Source organism: Necator americanus, chromosome IV, assembly GCF_031761385.1.
Source record: "Necator americanus strain Aroian chromosome IV, whole genome shotgun sequence".
Taxonomy (NCBI): Eukaryota; Metazoa; Nematoda; class Chromadorea; order Rhabditida; family Ancylostomatidae; genus Necator; species Necator americanus.
The window spans coordinates 18,404,946-18,425,421 of NC_087374.1; the positions used below are offsets into that span (position 1 = coordinate 18,404,946).

The 20,476-nt window shown below is 42.0% G+C and overlaps 1 protein-coding gene across 2 annotated transcripts; it reads right to left on the bottom strand.

Annotated features, from left to right (window-relative positions):
- Nucleotides 1-866: 866 nt before the first annotated feature.
- On the bottom strand, nt 867-15,466 carry RB195_001795 (uncharacterized protein; the record flags this gene model as incomplete). 2 transcript variants are annotated; one of them, XM_064198742.1, is made up of 17 exons in its annotated part: nt 867-989; nt 1,049-1,174; nt 1,232-1,378; nt 1,541-1,696; nt 2,445-2,681; nt 2,746-2,844; nt 3,061-3,163; nt 6,472-6,569; nt 6,632-6,709; nt 6,818-6,907; nt 6,970-7,056; nt 7,110-7,178; nt 7,252-7,371; nt 8,423-8,533; nt 8,649-8,747; nt 14,930-14,944; nt 15,320-15,466. In XM_064198742.1, 17 exons carry the CDS (start codon nt 15,464-15,466, stop codon nt 867-869), a joined length of 1,905 nt encoding a protein of 634 aa, XP_064054622.1. The 2 variants fall into 2 exon arrangements, with proteins under 2 accessions (XP_064054622.1, XP_064054623.1); XM_064198741.1 differs by lacking the exons at nt 14,930-14,944; nt 15,320-15,466 and having other exon boundaries at nt 8,649-8,744.
- Nucleotides 15,467-20,476: the final 5,010 nt, after the last annotated feature.

A 20,476-nucleotide genomic window follows, 5' to 3' on the forward strand; every position in this document is an offset into this window, starting at 1 on the left:
ATTATGTACAAAAGTAATCAATCATTCTAAATCAATCAACACAACAATCAATAAAACATTGGACGAACTCGGCTGTAAATCACTGACGTAGGGCAATAGGTACGCAAATAAATAGGCATTTGTAGAATGTAGCGATGTAGCGTTGGCTAGGAGCAGAAAAATCACCAACAAGAGAACAAAAAAACAGTCAATAAATCAATCGATACCCATGTGTGAGTGCCAACCACGACTAGGCATACTGTATGATGTGTATTAGTGTGAGTAGCTGCAGTGTAGATCAGAATGCCGCTCAAAAAAGGTTGGATAGAAGAATTGAAAAAAGCAGCATCATATCTACTATCAGCTGAGCTATGATCGATCGATAAGTTCGATCAACGAAGTGTAGACCTCAAGAAAAACTAGGTGAAGTGAAGTGCATAGCAGTACACTAGGTAAGAGAGGTAACTGGAAATTTCGGGGATGGGAAAGAGGGCGTCTCGAGTTCATCAGAAAGCTGGCATCCTGAGAAGTCGAACATTAACAACAACGAAGTTGGTCGAGATGAACTCGTATGAATCAGAGGGCGTGGCCCATCACGAATAGCTAAAATAGACGAATGTGTTTGATTTAACAGACGTAATCTCAGGAATTTCAGTAAAATACTAGATCATAAAAGTGATGGTAAAAATCAACATTTCAGATCATAAAAGTGATGGTAAAAATCAATACACTGCTCTACGGCTAATCACAGCTGTTTTAGATGCCGTTGCTAGTCCATATTGCTTCGGAGGTAAGACACTCCAAGCTGGATGTACGTCTGCATAGAAATCTCCTGTTAACTCACCAGAACACCGTGCAAAATTCATTTTGCTGCCATTCTCCGCTATTTATGGCGGCACATAAGTCGGTGGCATCCTCTGGTTTGGCACAGCGGCAGCGGTTCCAACTCGAGGAGATGCTGCAGCCAACGGAGGCGGAGGTTTGTAGAGCGGATTTTCGTGTTGGGATACCTGAACGCACAGTGAGATAGTAACTATCTATCTATCAGACCGATGCCCATCGGACAAACCTTAAGCGGCGGCCTTTCCTCTTTGGTGAGCATCGGGGTCGCAGCGTGTGCCATCTCGACGTCTTCGGCTACTTCCTCTGGGAACACCACCGGCATACCTTTACCCATGTAATCGGACGGTTTTTCCTTAAAAAATCAAAAAGATTCGCGATCCGGGAACCAACCGATACCGCTCAACAATACCTTCTTTTTGTTCTTCCTCATCGCACTGCATATTGCCAAGATAAGAACCGCAACGATTAAAAGCAGGATCAGTACTCCGAAGAATACCGTCCAAGGGAATGCCGCTTGATCCGCAGCTTCCACGGTTGGAGCCGTTGATACTGGTTCCTGAAAGTTGTTACTTAGTAAACACAGGAAATCTTGTTAAGCTTCAATTGGTTTTGTTGGTTCATTGGGAAAAAGGAACGAGCTGGCTGTGCTAAAGCTCCCAACAACAACTCTTTCCCCTAAAATGTGGTCGGAAAATCCATTGCTGACACTGGAACCAACCACTTCTTTGTCCAGGCAGCTGCCGCTGAGATCCATGCTGGCTTTTCGAACGTGGAACTGCGAGCCGACCTGTTTCACAAATTCGATCTTCGTTTGTGAACGTTGTCGAGTTAGCATTGTATAGCGAACGCTGTCCAAAGCTGGATGAGCGCAGGTCTGGAAAAAGTTCAGGTCTGAAGAGAAGGTTGGAAAATTGGAAATGAAGGAACTGTTCAATTACAATTTGTCAGAAATGAAGGTGTGGCTTAGGCAAAACTCTTAAGACTGATCCCTTTATAGGAGTATGGAACGGACATAGAAATCGAAATAAAAACCATAGAGCGAAAAAGAATCAGAAGGACAAAGAAGAACAGAAGAGTAGGAAGTGATTTTAAAAAAACATTAATAAGAAAAATTGAAACAGAAAGATCCTAGTGATCTCTGGAAACACTTCACGAATTCATACGAACGACAATTAATTTGGTAGATTCATTCTTTTATGCTCTTGCCATCCATACACTCATTCGTTCATTCGTTCACCTATCTTTCCACACAATCCTTCACATATTCCTTTCTAATTCGGTCAAATTCACCAGTTACGCTCATCTTTCCCACATATTTTCTATTCGTACCCTTTCCATGATAAGTCATCTCTCCATCTCCTTTCTTTCTTTCGCGATCATTCCCCTCTAATATTCAACTAATTAGTTCATCACAGTTTTTAGTTCTTGGCAGTTTCCCTTCACTTGTCTCTCATTTGAAATCTTAGTGTTCTAAAACTGGATTCGGCCAATTTCATTTATATGAGCGTGTTCATCTAATGAGTTTTCCATCACAGATTTATGTTCTTTCTCATGGACAGAAACATTGCAATGAGATGCCAGTGTCATATACGGATGACCATCTCTGGGTAGAAGGTGCTCACCTTATGTGGTATGGTGTTGTTGCTCCACGTGACAAGGCTTTTCGTTGCATTTCCAGTAATATTTCGGATGGTGATTGCATCGGGTTTCGATCGGAATGCGAGCGCGAGTTGATGCACGAATGCGGACAATGACGATGGCTTCGACAGACGTAGAAATGGCGTATCCAACTCCAGGGATACGATATGATTGAAGGGAAACGAGGGAGTTACGGTAACCTTGAACGGAGCTGACGCCATCTGTAAGTAGGTTCGTGTGAAAACTTGCCGTCAACGCAGCCAGGTCCCAAAACCACCGCAGTACCTGTCCAGCCTTATCGCGAGCCTCCAGTCGAAACTCGTACTCCCCTTCTTCAATCGGGACGCCTTTAACCTTTTTGTGGTCATAGAAAACCCAGGATTCCTGCAAAAATGATCGGTCTTCGGAAAAGCCCCATGATAACGTGCTCCTTCTGATTCTATTCAAAATTCTGCAACACCAACACCGTAATCTTATCGCTATCCGTCGTCTATGACGTAATACACAAACATCATCTCTCGACTAAGGTCAACGCTTGCGCTCGACTCGCAAAAAACTATTGCGCAAACTGATCAATAAATCAATTTATGATTGTCCTACCTTCTTGCCCAGTGGTTGAACGGAGAGACGAAGTTTGAATGTGTCACCGTCTTCGACGTCTTTAAACGTGCTCTCCGGGATTGTCATTTCGCAGTAAACCCCGCTATAAAAATACACGATCACAATTATCTCGTACTTTTCGGCGCATAAACACAAAATTGGATCTATAGCCCTTGTGGCCATAAATCACCCAAACTAGCCACACTGTGCGCGGCTGCAACCAAATTATAGTTGACAACTATGCCCACTGCTGATTCTGCTCAGGTACCGTGAAGGAGACTTCTTCTCCTGCTTTTAAAGAGAGATCACCAATCTCCCTTATTTCAGAATCTAAACCATACTGAGCTCCATCTGTGAATCCATCAAAAACCAGGAGCAATTTTGGACGCAGGCCAATAACTTTCCAGTAACTGTGTGTGGTCTCCACAGAGTCTTCAGCTGTGTGTTTAGCAATTATTTCTCTTCAAAATAATTAAAATAGTGGAAGTTTTCTAGAAGTGATTCTTCAAAGGATGTTCAATGCATCAACCGCCAAGATATCTTAATAATATATATGCATCATATTTCTTTGATTAATATTGAATATTTCCAGTTGCATTCTCCAATTCTAAGCTTTTAGATTACAGAGTTCAAAAGTCCAGTAGGGGTGAACTTGTACTTCAGATTGGACATCGCTTGGATACAGCTGTTGAGTTTTAGGTGGTGCACTGAAACCTCTGAAGTGTCCCAGTTCCATCGGCGAATAGCGAAGCGGTAGGGGAGCAGCGCGTTCATTGAACGTGAGGAAATCAATTATCCGATCGCTTCTGATGCGAAGATACGCTATGTTACGTTTCTGTGCATTCTGATTTCACATATTTTGAGGATTCCTGTTTTCTCTATTGCAAGATGTTCTTAGCACTGCCGGTTTCTTGCAATCGAGCAGAGAGGAATGACATTCACGCGAAAAAAAAAGAACATCTATCAGAGGAATTCTGTAAATTCGCATGAATTTTAGCGCTAGAGCACCTAATTACAGGATCACAGTAGAGATCCAGCCGGAAAATCATCGCTGGGACCACTACAGTATGAAATATATTCACTGCTCTTTCTATAGTTAAAAAAAATTAATTGGTGGTTAAACTGCAGCCGAAGTACCGACTGCTAACAATTGTGAAGGACTAACTCCTATCCTTGAGTCCATTCATATGTCCAGCTAGAAGTACAGAAATCTCCCTCTGCACCCGCCTCTGTTCTATCACCGTTCTGCTCTCCCAAATCTTCTAACAAATCAACCTCAGGCTCAAATTCATCGCATAAAATGACCCCATAACAATAGCATCAATCTGTTCCGGGTGTCGACATATGTGGCCATGATCGTGGACGAATGAATTGACGGGGGTGTAAATCCCCCACGGCTGCGGTCACCGGGGAATCGTATTTCATTGCCAGCAATTGTGGCAGCGATCGTTGCATGTGCAGCTGCCCTCTCGTTCTGTATCGAAATAAGATGTGTAGCCATTTGAGGAGTACTGTAGCGAGCGATCATAGCGTTGAGTTAATGGAAACTGGACGCGGATATTTCGTTACTGGTACTGGTACTCTCCTTGAGAAACAGAAAGAAAATTTTGCTTCTGTTTGAATAGTACTGCACAAAAAAGGTCCCACAACGAAGTCTCACGTTTTGTTTTTGAACATAACTATGACTGCCCTAAAAATGAACGTAAAGACCCGAGATGTCGCTCTGATGCAAAACAAATGTTCATTTGATTATTTGTTAAGGGCAATATGCAAGTCTAACTATTATCGACGAGCGAAATACGGAGCGACTCCTCACTTTCAAACGTTTCCTAGAATAAGTGGCTACGAAGAGCAACGAACAAAATATTCACAGCCAAAGAAGGAAAAGTGCAGTGCAATTTTCACATCAAAGAACCAAATCTGAGTGCATAACGTCACTTGTGAATATTTGTGCAACTGGCTCAAAAATAAGAGAAGACCGTAGTTCGACAACTTTCAGTAACTTCATTTTAGCGCAAATTTCGGCGCTGATTTGAAAATAACGCAAGAGGAGATGATTTGTCAAGACCAAATCGAACAAAAAGAAGTATCTACTGCACTTTACTACGGTTTGTACTCCTCCCATAAACAGAAGATCGTCTTCATAAAGGTGTTCTAGTTGAAACTTGAGCAAAAATCTCCGTAAAAACCGGCCTTAAGTGCGACTTGTCTTCAGCACCACGCCCTTTATTTCAAAGAATATGTCCCAGTTTCTCGTTTTAGTGTAGTTATTTCTTGGAATATGATTCTATTTTGCTTCATTTGGAGCAAAAAACATCCTCTCATTTGAAATACATAATTTAAGTCTTACCCTCACTACCGTAAGTTACTGATCTGCCCACTACGCACCCTCTTGAAATGCGTCCTCCAAAATTTCCGCTTATTTTCTTTCTACTCGGAGCACTGCTGCTCTCTGAACCTTCACCAACATCCTCCCTCCGGTTTTTCTGCATAAAACATCTGTCGACGACGGCTGATCCCAGCATGTCAGCTGCGGATCAGCGGCGGTGTCATGTCGTGATGTCATGTCGCCCCCACCATTGCCCCGGCACTCGGCCAGAATTATTCAACAGATCTCTTCAGACCGCTACAGCACAATACGAAATCGCATAATGCGACACTGCTGGCGAATTGCTGATGAGCCGACGACCGACGATTGGTAGGCAATTGATGGAACAAGACACAATTGGTGGTCGTCGCTGGGTCTCACCAAGAAAACATACACATATCTTTGCACTAGCGATAAAGTAGCTCTATTGGCAGTGACCCAAAAGAGCGGACAACGCACTCGCGTTGGATCAACAAGGCCGATCCGCACACGGATTAGCGGTCCTTCACGCACCGTTCGCTGGCTACTCGTCGACGACGTCATAGCTACACTGCAGGAGCTGGTAAATCGCTGTGGACGCAGGAAGAGAGAAGGCAGCTCCTATCCACAATCTCCACCCAGCAAATTTGTCCTCAGCAGTAAGGATGCGATGAAGATTAACCCAAAGGCTGCCTTTTCTCTAACCACGCTATTCATGATGGTTTTGGTTGATTTGCAGACGCGAAATCGGTGCACTGATCTTCCGTTGTGGAATCTAGTCGCTTGTTGAATAAACCTTTTCAATGCTAAAATATATTTCTGCTGCATGTTGCATTCATCTACAAGCAAATTTCTAGTAGATAACGAAGTATCCAATCTATCCAACTCCAGGCCCATTTAATCGAGGAGCGCCTTTGTCCAGCTGGATAAATTGTTGGATACGGAACTGCTTGGAAAATACTTCAGAGCGCTGTTAATTCTCGCCTAACTCTCTCCGACCCATTCAGACGGATAAACCACGCCCCTTCAGAAAGTGAAAGAATTCGCTTCACATGAAAACCAACCGCACACAAGTGAAACCAGACAGTGAATTCAATTTTACTGGTGGGTTGTCCACTTTCCGAGTAGTCCGCGACGTTGTCACCTCAGTGGTCGACGAAGTCTGCATTTTTGAAAAGGAAAAATCAGTACTGTTGGATGAATACGCAATTGCAGAGCTGATACCTTTCTGGCGGTTAGAGTGGAGGTCTCAGCGATGACGTCCTCGTCGTTTGAGCGAGGGACAAATCGGCCTTTTGTGAGCTGAAAACGACTAATCTTCACGATAAGAGAGAGATAACGAAAAGAGAAGAAGGAAATGGGAAGAAGGAAGAGAGGGATGAAAGCAGCGAGGGAATGAAGATGGCTTACCACCACATAATCGTACTCAATACTCTCTATGGCGGTCAGAAATGAATCCATCTCACTAGCTGCAGTTTCCAGATCATCGCCGCAGGCCACCTAACGAAGAACACGTTGATCCTCGTGTTACCGACTTATCGATCGCTAACAAAAATTAATACCTTCTTCATTACGGTAAATGCAGCGACTTCATCCCCACCAATCGGTTCAACTGTGCGAATAGTGCGTGAATAGTTGTATGAGAGAACCTAGAAATCGATCAATAATGACATCGAAGAGTAGATCGATAATCACTGCCAACCTTTAATTCGTTGAGGTTAACTTTCAATGCATCAGCTACGTCTAAAGCAGCATCAAGGCGATCCTCGACCTAAATTCGAAGTTAAACATCCTTCACAAGAAATTTGTAAAATTCAAAGAATCAATAGGCAATCAATTCCCACCGGTCCATCCTCTGCATAGAGCGCTTCCACCCAGTAAGTGTCCTCACTTCCGCATGGATTACGAGTGTCCTCTTTGACGATCAGTTCGAGGAGCGCCTGCGTTCTTGTTGATGTGGAAATCTACAAAAAAAATCCATAAAAATCGTTCGAATTTGAATAGCACGTAGTGTAGAGCCGACTGAAATCTACAGAAATATTAAAGCTAATGAAAATAAAATATTTTGAAAGAAATTAACGTGAATGGATTGGATATTGTTCGAAAACACCGCCTTCAAAGCAAAGTTTTCCGCAACAACATCCAAAATCTTTCCTTTCCTGTTTACTTGAAGAGAAATTTAAGGCATAATATGAGACTAATACTAACAAGATGGCAGAAAAGATGAAAAGGAGCCCAAAAGGGGTAGGGACCAGAATGGGTTTAAAAAATTATAACCAGCAGAACTTGAAAAAGAAAAGGTTTTAACAACAATAGAAAAATTGCAAGGACGAAATATGCTGTAGTCATTTTTCTTTGATTTTTGTAGAAATCAGGTCAATCAGGGAAATCAGGTCAGATATGTTCTGAAGGAAAAAAACCATTTTTGTTCCCACTTCGAAAACAAAATTCTCCGAAAGAAATACGACATATAATAAAGTTTTGTTGAAAGATGTTGCACATTCGATATGCGATTGAGAAATTCCAAGAAATGCCCAACATCCTTTTTTCCTTCGAAACAAGTGATTCCTGGATAGAGAGCAATTTCGAGTGGAAACTAACTAAAAGAATATAATAAATGTGAATGTTAATACGAATGTTAGTGAAATTTCCCTTTTTTCTAAATTCAACTGAAGAAAAAATTAAATAGATATAAAAGCCGAAAACATTGCAGAGGAATATTGAGTCATCAGAAAAAACACCTTTCTCCAGACTTTCTTAACTTCACAACTTTTTTGTCGTCGTTGCAACATTTCGCACACTCTCGAGTATCTCAAGTGAACCTAACGGAAGCGCAAAACCATTCATGGGACTTTTTTGATTTCTTAAGTGCCGAAAAAAAGATCAGAACCTATATTTGGCTCCTGCACAAATAAAAAAATTGGAAAAATGAAAGGTTTCATATATCAATGGATAGATGGATTATCGAGAAAAAAAGAATTGAAGGATAAAATATGAAAAATAGCCTGTGGTTACCTTAACCGTATGCCTGCCCACATCTTCGCTTCGCGGGATCCCCTGAAGCGTACCGTCCCTAACTATGAGCCATCGTGGAAGATTTCCGCCCGTCGCACCGGTGGCGACCGTCTTAATCAGCACAAGTAAAACTACAAGAGTGTAAAAACAGGCTCATAAATTGAGATTTAAAACTGGTGGGCCTTATCACGGCCACTCGACTGAACAAATAAACAAACAAGCGGACCTTTTGTGATAGCGGCCTTTGATAGACTTGTCCCACATAGACGGTCTCTCGATATGCGGCCGTCACGAACACCGGCAGCAATAAAAGCAGCCACATGTCCTGAAATAGTGCTGCGATCGTCCGCAGGGCTACTTTATTTAACTGGAGCAAGAAGAGGATTTTATAGGGAACAACTGAAACTAGTTGGAAGAAAAAATGTGTTCAACTAGTACTCACAGGCAACCTTTACATGAAAAATATCAGAAGTGACCTATTTCCGCATTTGTGGACTTGACAACACTTTTAGAAATCGGATCATTCGCTCAGGTTTCAGAGGATTTCACGGAAAAAGGGAAGATTATTCATTCCACTTCAGATAAGTCCGCAAATGCGTGGCGCTGCTATTACTCCGTTAGTTTGTCGGAAATAAAAATATTTGTCCCTTCACAACTCGCATCTCTCCAAGACTACAGAAGCAATATGGGCGAGGTCTGTGAATGCAGAAAGAGTCAGTGCAAAATCGAAAGCCAAGAACGATTCGAATTTCTTGGAAGTTCGTCTGGAAGAAATCCTAACAAAAAAAACCGATTATCTCATTTTCTGAAATGTTAATGCTAGTAATAACTGACTATTTTACAACGGAAGAAAAAAGAAGCTCAGAGAAATCGACAAAACAACATTAACATCTGTAAACATGTGGAAAACTCAAAAAAGTGCAGGTGATGTTAATGTACAATAAAATTGCTTTACGTTTAGGAAGGACTTCCCAAAGATGGATGTTAATTTTTAAGGACTTCCAAAAAGATGGCAACACTCGTGCAAGCACAACGCATCGCTCTGAGTCATTGATGGACATTCAGAAAAAGCAGGAGAAGTCATGAGGGAACTGCTTCAAAATTCAAAAAAGAGAATACAGAGCGGGAAATTATCGCCTGAACGGGCGACAAAGGTCCTAGCACGAAGTAGCAGCTAAACGACAACAAGTTGGCAACATACGAGAGCGATTAGCGACAGATTGGCAGTATAAGGGCAATGACAGGCAGAGGAGGCGGCATGGCTGGGTTGACCCGCCGCCTTATGCGCGGAGTGATGTACCGAAGGGAGAGGCATGACTAAGCGAAACAGGTGGTGGGTCGGCTCGAAATCAAAAAGATCCTGATTCAGGATCCCGCCGGTGAAAGTGTGCCAGTATGGCGCGTTGCCATTCTGCTGCCAGCGATTCGTGTGATTGAGTTACGATCTTGAAGTCTGTGGCGCTCCGCCCACTTTGATGTGTTTTGAGGAGAATCTGGGACAACTTTTTACATCGATGGCCGCACAAAAACATGTCCTTAAGCCGAACAGACCCAATGCTCACGAGACGGATCAGATTAAAGGACACATTGAATAGCACGGTTCGTACGGTAGTGAAGCCCGAACTGGTAAGCTCTAGTGCAAACATCACTATACACACCAGTCGACATTACCAAGTAATTCTTGTCAAAAGAAGTGTGGAGACGCTTGGAATTTCTTCGATTTTATGCCAGAAGAAAAATACTCGAGGTATGTCGTACTAACCACAATTTAAAGGAAAACAAAAATTCAACTATTAATACTGGAAGCAGTAAATGTACAAGGATTGGCGGGGTTGACGGAGACTTGTGAACGAGAAGCTGACTTAAGAATGAGCAAATCCCAACCATCTCTTTTTTTCCACACAAAAAATCAGATTACCACATTTCACTCGCTGAGCCAAGAAACGACGCTTTTATGTTCGGTTAGTAGCGTTCGTTAATGTAGGGATTATGGCAACTGTGGGAACTTCATTTTCTGATTTATATTTATGTGCAATATTCACTTTATTTTTTAAATTATTATATGTTATCGAATTATGTATGTATCCAGTAATGTCCTTATTTATATCATTATTATCTTTATCTATCTTTATTTCTTACATGTTGGAAAATCAACGAATTTTTCCATTATTTTCGCTAGCAACAACAACTTTAGAAGAAACTTAAATAATTTCTTTATTATATTCGATTTTACTACGGTCTGAACATCATTCTCTTTTTTTCCACAATATCCCCCCTCCTCTACCCACTTTTCTACTCCAGAACCGCGCATACGTCGCGACGAGACACAGTGGGCAAGTATAGCGTCGTCAATGGACTCGTTTGATGCGATCGACTAAGGTAACTAACTCGTACAGATAATCGCCGTTTTAGGGCCGCTTTCCTCGGGAACTAAAGCTAACGTTAAAGGACGTCCAGCAGCCGTTACTAGAAGACGAAATGTTGTGGAAAAAATTTCATTTACAATTCTTTTTTCTCGCATTCAAAGGGAGAACTCAATAACCCACAAACTAGATAAACAACATCGTGGAAAAGACATCAGACATATCGCACTCAACCTCTAGATGAGATTCATTTTCAAGGATAAAACCAACTTGAACGAAGTTTTTGCGATTTGCAATTGTAATTTTTACCGAGGAAAGGACGAGGAAGTTTTTCCAAACGAGAAACTTTTGGGTGCACGGGAACACTTATGCGGTCGAGAATGCCGAGCAAAGGACGAAAACAACGGAGAAAAACCACACCTGAAGACCTGGAAGTGGAGGAAATTTCGGAGAAAACATTGGAGAGGATTAAAAATGTGCGGAACTGTGTGCGGTTGCTATGAGTAAATTTTCGGGAACTACATCGATGAGACTTCTCCATAGCTACATACATGTAGCGATGATAGCTCAGAAATCGGAAAAATTATTAACCAGGAATTCGAAAAGCAAGAAATAGGAATCTATAAATTTGAAAAGAACAGACATGAGTATTAAGAACGAATAAACAAACTTTGCTTTAAAAATAGGTTTATGAAAGTTTTGCAGAAGAATATGATGAGATCAGTCCGGATAGAACCGGACAACAGCAATACACAACGTCCTTTCCATTTATTCCTTTGATTAGCAACTAAATTCACTCAGCTTTGTAAAAAAAAATCTATTGCTATCCAAATAAAGGACGTCAGGGTTGTAAAAAATATTTTTTGATGAGAATTGTCTAGGACTGGGTAAAGAGGATCTAGTTGTGGTTACACGGCAAAAGAAACAGATCTGAGATTTAAATTTACATGAAAAAAACAAATAGACTTAAGAAATTGAAAAAGTGGTCATCATATTGAGCGAGCATTAAACATTTACACGAAAGAAACAAAAAGATTTCCACACGAAAAAAACATGTACTCGGCTAGAGCTTGGTCTATGATCAGGTTATCACGAAATACGATTCGTATTTCGTGATCAGAGGGAACTCCCATTCTTTTTATTCGAACAAAAATTTGAAAACGAGTGCTGCCTGGGAGAAGGAACGAACAACCATTTGGAGCCGCAAATCCCACAACTAAGGCACCAATAACTGCTGTGGAAAACGAAGGATGCCATCGTGGGAACACGGGGCGGGGGGACAATAACCGTGGAAGCTGCATTCAAACGCGAGCTACAGCTCAGTCTCATGACTGCTATCACTTGACTTTGTAGTAAATATCAGTAGGAGAAACCCAGCGGGCTCTGCGCCACAAAATCGACACTTTCACATTGCTCCGCGCCTAGTGATTAGCCGGATTAAAGTACTACGCACGGAACCAGTTCGTTCGTCGACGACAGCCTACGGAGGTCATGTGTATGTGAATTTCAATCAGTTTCCAGACATTCTGGCCTCGATAAATTTGCAGAAACACAGCTACCACACAGCTCCAGTTCAGCAATATCAGCATTCGTTCTCTGCGAGAAATCTCCGTGAGAGTACAAGGAACAGTTGTCCTTTACAGGAAACAACACATGAAATGTTGACGAAAAAGTGGAATTAGATACCTATCGTCGGAAAGAATCAAATACTAGCAGCAGCATCCGAACGCGCATTATTTACAACAATTTCGGTTGTAATAGATATTTACGGCGTCACGCTTTGAAGCTAATTGGCGGAAGCGAGAAAGGGAAACGCCGACGGCGGAACAAAGGAACTAGAAGTGACAAATATCGGGGAAGTTTTGGTACTTTTTCATTCTCCTAGCACTGTCAGGAAAACAGCTGTCCCATGAAAATTTCAAATTTTTTTAAACACAACTTGTATCCTGTTTTTCCTTTTCTCTCTTAGCGCAGGGCTAAAAGAAATTTAGCTCACTCTGCGGCTGTCCTGACGCTTTCACGCCATTGTTAGAATGAAATAAGCAGTTTTTGTACACTCCATACTCCAACCGATGTAGTATAGATACTAAAGACGGAAGAAAAGGAAACACTCAGAAAAAAACTTTAGGAATTCAACATTAACAAAAAACTGCCCATTTTCCAAAGAAGATCGAAATAGTTAAGTGTAAACCAAGCGTGTTACAAATTTGCTCTGGTCTTGTGATACAAAACTCGAAGTTTTTCTCTTCACATATTTCGGGGGTTTATTTATTATTATTTTGCTTGTTTTATTATCATACTTTTAAAAAAGAAAATTTTACACGTATTACAAGAAGGAAAGTTAGGGATGGTAGCGTCGGCTATTCCTGGATCTCACAAAATTTCTATGCTCTCCATTTCTGACTTTGGAGTATCCGTTGCCCTCTCCCTCCCTTGTCGGATCCGTCAGCCCCGCCGACTGTTCATTTCCCCGAGTCATAAATGCGCCATATAAACTCAACCACTACCACACAGATTCCGTAGCGATTTAAAGGTCGCCGAACGTCAAATAAATGGAGTATCGATGGCGATTCGGAGTGAGTGTTACGGTATAATTGCAGTAATTTCTGAGCTATGGCTCGCAAATGCGGGCTGATCCCATCGTAGACAAAGGCCCGCCACTAAGTGCGCCCAAATTTGTGGTCTTTTAACCGTGAAATTAATCACTTAGTGTTCATCACTTGCAAGGCAACATAATTCAGGTCTGCGATGACCTCGTGCAGCCCTCATAAGTGCCCACAGCCCCAGGTATACCGTAAGCCGTAAATTATCTAGTGTAGTGGGTGACAAGCAATGGCACTTTGCCAACGGCACAAGAAGTGCTTTCAGCGCATAAAAGCCTTGCAAAAACATCACTTCGTGAGCGGTAAATCCCATTATTGCGCCACAAAGGGCACTGAAGAAGAACCTTTGTGGAGTAAAGGGAAGACCTTCGCTGAGCGAAGAAAGTCCACCAGTAATTCAATTTTAAATTGTGCTGAGCGTCCGATAAGACGGGGATAATGTCGTTTAGTGCAACTTTATTTGCACGATTCTATCGGATACGAATAGATGTTCTCAATGATTACTCTACCACAATGTGCAAATCCACTGTGATTATCCTGATTTCCAGAAAAAAGAGCCCTCAACTTGCTCGGAGAGGTTGTAGATTTGCACTTAGAAAAACACTTATGATTATTTCGAATGAGTTTGGAAAAACAAGCTGTAAGCTATGATAGACACTAAATAACCTTATTATGAAACAATCATTGACCAGCGCTGTAAGGACTCTCGTGCGGAGGTTAAGTGACCCTTCAGCCGATGATCCTTGCAATCGGAGACACTAATCCCACAAATTTAGCACAACATACCTAGTATCCAAGATTTCCACGAAAAAATCTTTCTGTCCAATGCCAAAAAACTCACACTGAGGATTCACAATCAAGGAAAAAAGCACGCTGATGCACGAAAATCAAAGAAGTTCAAACCAAAAAAAGAACGAAGCAGTTTCCTGGCAGCTCACCATACAGAATGAAATCAAAAGATCACTTTCTCCCCCTTTTTGCAGGGAAAAAAACTGGGGGTGACACAAATTTTTAGAAAGCGAAGGCATACAACTATCAACTACAGGCAGAATTTTTGGCATCTTGCCAATTTCAACTCTGAACCTAAGGGGGTCATTTAAATCAACTAGCCGATGTAATAAAGACTTATGAATAGAGCTACTCAGCTGGATCAGGGAACCCGTTCGAGCAAAAACCCAATAAATAGGAGATCACCATTTCAAAATAAAAAGAGAGTCGAAAAACTTGTTTAACGGTCATAATCGAAACACGATATCGAAGAATGATAGTTTGGTGATTATCGTGCTCATCATATGACGATTGGTGATTATCTGGCGCTGTTAGCGATAACTAAGACACGATGGTGTCACAAACTCTTCACGAAACTCTGTGAGCATGTCCCGTGGACACTGTGACAATTATAAATATGAGATATTAGAAGTTTAGCTGCACAGCATAACAACTATGGCACTAAAAATTTGCTAATAATAATAAAATAATAATTGCTAATGATTGGAATAAAGAGAGGGGAATAAAATTAAGGTTGCCATGGAAAAACTCACCTTACTTAGTTTCACCTTCAGTCAACGGAGGAGGACCGTGAAACCAGCTCAGTGAAAGTTAGCCGATAATAACTGCAAAGCAAAAAATAATAGAAGATTTGCAGCACAAACCCAACAAAAAGTCAGCGTCTTCCTTGATCACACAGCCAATAATTCACGGAAATGGAAACCAGCCAAATTATTAATGGAAAGTTCAGGAAACATGGTCACAAAATATGGGGAAGATTACTTTCCTCCTAAATCTTCGAAAAAAAGGAAGAAATCAGCTCTTAGATCAGCTTCTTAAAAATGTGAAAATACACAATTATTGTGATGTTTCTTATATATTTTATAATAAAGGTATAGCTTACAAAAACGGCCGTATATCTGTTAAGGAGTGAAAATTATCACTGGAAAAGGAGGCGAATTAGAATTGGGAGCAACGTTGAGCCGAGCATCTCGAGGACAACCAGCGTCTTCACCCGAATAACCAGGATCAATAGCCAGAAGAGCAAACAGTAATTGCTGGTTGTTACGAGCGCATGGGGTGGGGCACATGCGTAGCGGGTAGAGGGGCGGAGCCGGAGCTTGGAGGGGTCTCGCAGCACGGGGCGGGCATGGACCACCACGGTGCGCGCACGCTGCGTAGCGAAGAACGTAGTGGAAAATATGGTAATTACGGGGCGGCCACCTGCTGAGTGTCTTGGACGCAGGGAAACGACCCGCAGGCGGTACCTGCGGCCCTGACGCTTCCCCGTAGAGACGTTGATCGCCCGAGCAGCTCGTTGTTGTCGGCTCACTTCAGAGGGACGGAATGAGTGGCATTTTTGGAATCTCATTAATTTGCCGCGTCTCCAGGTGGGCGGAGGTGATCGATTTTGTCGCGTATTTGAAATTGCGCGCGCAAAATTTGTCGCGAGACACTGTGCAGAGCAGGCTGTCCTCGGGGGAGATCCGACCAAGCAGTCCCAACAATTTGCTGTTCCTTCCCCGAATTTTACTCATTTAGTGGGAATATTTGAGTATTTTCAAATACATTTTTTTTTTGGAGGAATTGCAATAATTGTAGTTCTTTAGTGTGTTCTTATTCGATGCACTAGACACTCTCCGTTGAGTCATAAAAGGAGCAGTTCTCCTTCTTCTCTTAGTTTAATCCAAACACCAAGAAAGATCACTGATGTTGTTTTCCCAAAATCATAAATAATCAATAAGTGAACGTTTTATAACAATCATTCCTCCTCCATTTGCATGCCTTTGTTCTCGGTTGGACACGACACGACCACAGGTTCGCGAGAGCAAAAAAAAAAGAGGTTTCCTGATTTTTCTGCAACATTCACCTATTTATACTCAACTCTAAAATCCCTATTACCCATGATATGCTCCTTTTGAACCATTAATATTAATCCATACGAGAAAGAGTCCAAAGACTTCATATTTGTGAATTATTGGCGTCGCAAAGGGTAACCTGACGCCTTTGTCAACAACCTCTTCTGAAATCGTTGAACACCACACCTATTTCCTGGTGAGTAGTGCGTCAAACCCATTGAAGCACTTTTTTCGCTTCGGAATCAGGAAAAGCAAACGCATTGCAGTCGAAAAAATATAGGAATCATAGGACGAAACTATTTCTTCGTGATTCTCGGAAGAAACTGCAGAGCGAGAAGAGCATGCCCTCAGCAGCGGAATCTAACCGAATAGAATTCTTCGACAAGTTCCAGAAAGTTGCGAATTGACGAATCAACGCATTCATTACATCCCAGGAACTCTTGCGAACTTAATGCTCTTTTCGTTGGAATAACATGCCAGTGAGGATCGAGCACTCAGTGTTCCGTTCGACTCCGCCCGTTACCGCTGATGCTATCATCGCGTTATGGCTCGTATGAGTCGTGTCACACAACGAAAAAAACGACCATAAGACGATTAACGACACTTTCAGGACGCATGATAGGAGAAACGGCCCTCAAAAACTGCCGTGTTGACTTTTTGGTTTACTGTTACAAGACGGCACCATGATCAGCGTGATTACGGTAATCTATTGTGGCCGGCATTGCGCAAAAACGGTTCAAAAACCACAACAGCGTATGTGTAAGTGACGAACAGCGTTGAGAGTTCGGTTCCAGCCCTTTCACACACACACGCTCTGACTTCGCTCAACATTTCCTTCGAGCTCTTCTCATAAGAGATCAGCGAAGAATACAGGGCGGCCGCCATTCTGCAAAGGACACGCTGAAGCCCATGGGGGCCAGTGCTTGACGAATTTGAGTGACAGGGCCAACGAGGTGCGAATAGAGTGTTGCGCTGACCCCTGAGCCAGATAAGCTACGAGAAATTAACGTTCAATGGGTGTGAAACTGACCTAAGCTACGGTATCTAATGAATATTCGTTGATGAAATCGGAACTGGGGGTATGGATGACAGAAGAAAGAGAAAACGAAGTAAAAGAAATGAAATGGAACAACTGCCAGGAAATCCCCCAAAACATCCAGGAATCACACTTTTCGGTCTGAAATTGTTTTTATATCACTTCTGGCACCACCAGATATTTTTCTAATCTCATTAAAAAAAAACCCTGGAAGCAAGAGCCCAAACTCTTTCACCTCGTTTCAACGCTGAAAAGTGCAAAATGTTGCAAAAACTACGCCTTCCAAGGGAATTAGAGGGTCCCGAAAAAATTCTTTCTCAGTGATTATCATCAAAAATGTGTAGGAGCATGAAGTAACCACAAACTCCTTCTATAAGAGATCTTAAATGCAATCGATAACTCCCTTGCCTCAACAAACAAATAAAACGCTCCTCATTGAATACATAGCTATGCACTCGTGAAAATTATCAGTTTGTCTCTGTTCCAGAAAAACTTTTCACGACCCACTTCTCTGTGACACGAGCATAACGGAAAATTAATTGAAATATTCGGAATGACTGGTTGATTTACGATGTTAGGGCGACGGTAACCCTAAGAAATGGAAAGTGGACAACGGAGACAGGAAAGAAATGAATTTAAAAAGTAACATGCATGTTATTCTAAGCTATACTGTGTAGTTCGTCCTTCGTAGAAAAAATCTAAGGTTACAATTCCATAGCAATCAGTTTCTTTCAGATGACGGTAAAGTACAAACTTAGTAGGATGTGGGGTAGGAGTTGCCGAAAAAATATCCTACAGATGCTAGGGAGCATTAACCGCTAACGCCGATACACATGAATTTTAGAGATTGAAAATTTTGAGTTTTTGGAAGAGTGGAGAACATCAAATCCAGGACCTACTCCAAGCAATAAAAGAAACGAGAGTTGAGAGAGAAAGAGAAAAACTTTCAGCAGTACAAGGCTTGCTGCATTGTTGCAGCGACTCGGCAGAGATAACACGTGGACGCGGCGGAAACACAAAAAGCAGATAGCACAAAATAATTGATTTATTGCAGACTTACACTTGTTTTGTTTCTTGGAAAAAAGCGCTGGAAAAGTTAGTCGCGTTTTCCACAAAGGGAGAAGAAGACTGAAAACGTCGTTAAGGCATAACATAAGAGAGCAAGGCAGCCATAAAAAGCGCAGTTCAAGGAGCGGACCGCATGCGGAACGGCTTGTGGAGATTCCTTGCTTCGAGACACTTGGAAACGATTGCGTGCGTATAAAATAGACGAGGAGGCGGATCTCCAAAAGTGCAATGTGTGAAGCCTAAACTTGCAAGCGAATGACTTTTTCCACGCTTTGAGGCGTATTTTTTTCCCGCATGTTTGTAAAGTGCATTTTTCCACTCGCCCATGAATACTTCCAGAAAGCGAGTGATGAAAACGAGCGACAAAGTGAATAGTTCCCATGATGGATCGCTCCGGGCGGAATAGAATGAGGAACGCTCCATTTTATCCCTTCAAAAAGGCACTAAACGTCGTAATTCCTTGTGAAGAAGTCTGTTCCGACGAATACCTTTTTCTAAAAGTTAATGTTAAAATGAAAATAAAATATCCGATTTCCATGAGCATGGCAACTTCCAAATACTTCAAACTCCGCCTAACTACTTCAAGACCCTACTAAGCCAGACAACAACAACAAAAACAACGAGTACATGAAGAAGTTGACCAACATAGAATTTAGAGGCTCCTCAGCCTCGACCTGCAGCGACAAACGCTAGAAACGCTCTCATTATCTTGGAACAAAATTATCACAGTCATTTTTCCATCTCTCTTTGTGCTGCCTATACACTTTTTTCTTTTTTTCTTGGCAGTCTTTTGAGTCTTGTAAATAAATAAATGTACAAAGGGCCACGTTTCCAGTTACTAGTCGCAACTAATTATGCTATCGACGTTACCGGTTGGTTTGAGAAATAGAGAAAGAAAAATACGGTAGCACACAGGGAATTCAAGAGAGAAAGCAGAAGCACTACTGGAAAACATAACGGCTAGTAGCGGAACATGAACGCAACCTTTTGCAGGTTAGACGGACAAGGGGAGACACAGGGAGACGCAGGTGGGCGGGATGTCCAGATGAGCGAATTTAAGTCCTTTGTTGGTTAGTTGCTGATGCAATAAGAGGTTCCCACTAACCAGACACGTCGCAAAAACAGCAGAAAATTTCTCATGTAATGAAAAAAGTGCTCAAGAAAACACACTCGACCAAGTACTCGTCGCTTTGGCTTGTTGACATCGAATAACCAACCACTCCTCTTTCAAAGGAGAACTGGTATTCCCTGGTGCTGAATTTCCTAGTGCATTTAATCGCAACGCAATTTGTGGGTGTTCATCGCTGTAAGGACGGGACAATGGGAAAATCTTGTTGAATAGAGAAGAGGCCCTCACCAAACACCCTGTTCACGGAAATTCTCCTAGAGTTTGATTCGTCGGGCAAGATGACAGTCATATCAGCCGAATGCACCATAAACGAACAGGTAGAAGAGGGTTCGTTCAGCTGTGTCCAGGACTTGCGAAGCGCTGAAGCACAGGCTACTGAGTGTCCGAAAACAGCAGCACCCGACTCGCAGACGACCGCCGCTTGCCGGTGGTGGAGGTACGAGTGCGTCGGTACAAAATCGTACGCAAACACTGCAGTTATGATAAGCGAAAGATCGCCGAGATGAGAGAAGAAGAGAGCGACGTCGTGTCGCCACAGCATCGTCGACGATATTAGTCGCAAAAAAATGAGGACAACGGCTAGTGGATGTGCAAGTGGAGATGACCTTGCGCAAAAGGTTATGCAAATTGTGTTCATAGTAATAGTAGTAAGAAATTTTGCTTCTCTTAGGAAGTAAGAGAAGGAAGAAGACAGAAGAGAAGTTTGGAAAATTTTTGAGACCTTGATATTACATCGCAATGCCTTCGCTCTTCTGAAATGCTGCAGAAGAAAATGAGAATTTTCCAGAAAAGCATGCAGACATTTTTAAACGTTATCTCTCAAGTCTTTTATCTTCTTTTCAAGACAATTTGTTTCCGAGTACAAATTTTAGCAAAAGACCTGTCATCCAATAATTGATATCAATAATTGATATCAATAATCAATAATTGATATTTTTAATAATAATATTGGTGTTACCAACCCCATTGAAACGCTTTTTTGGTGATTTAACACATTTCTTGGTCTCCT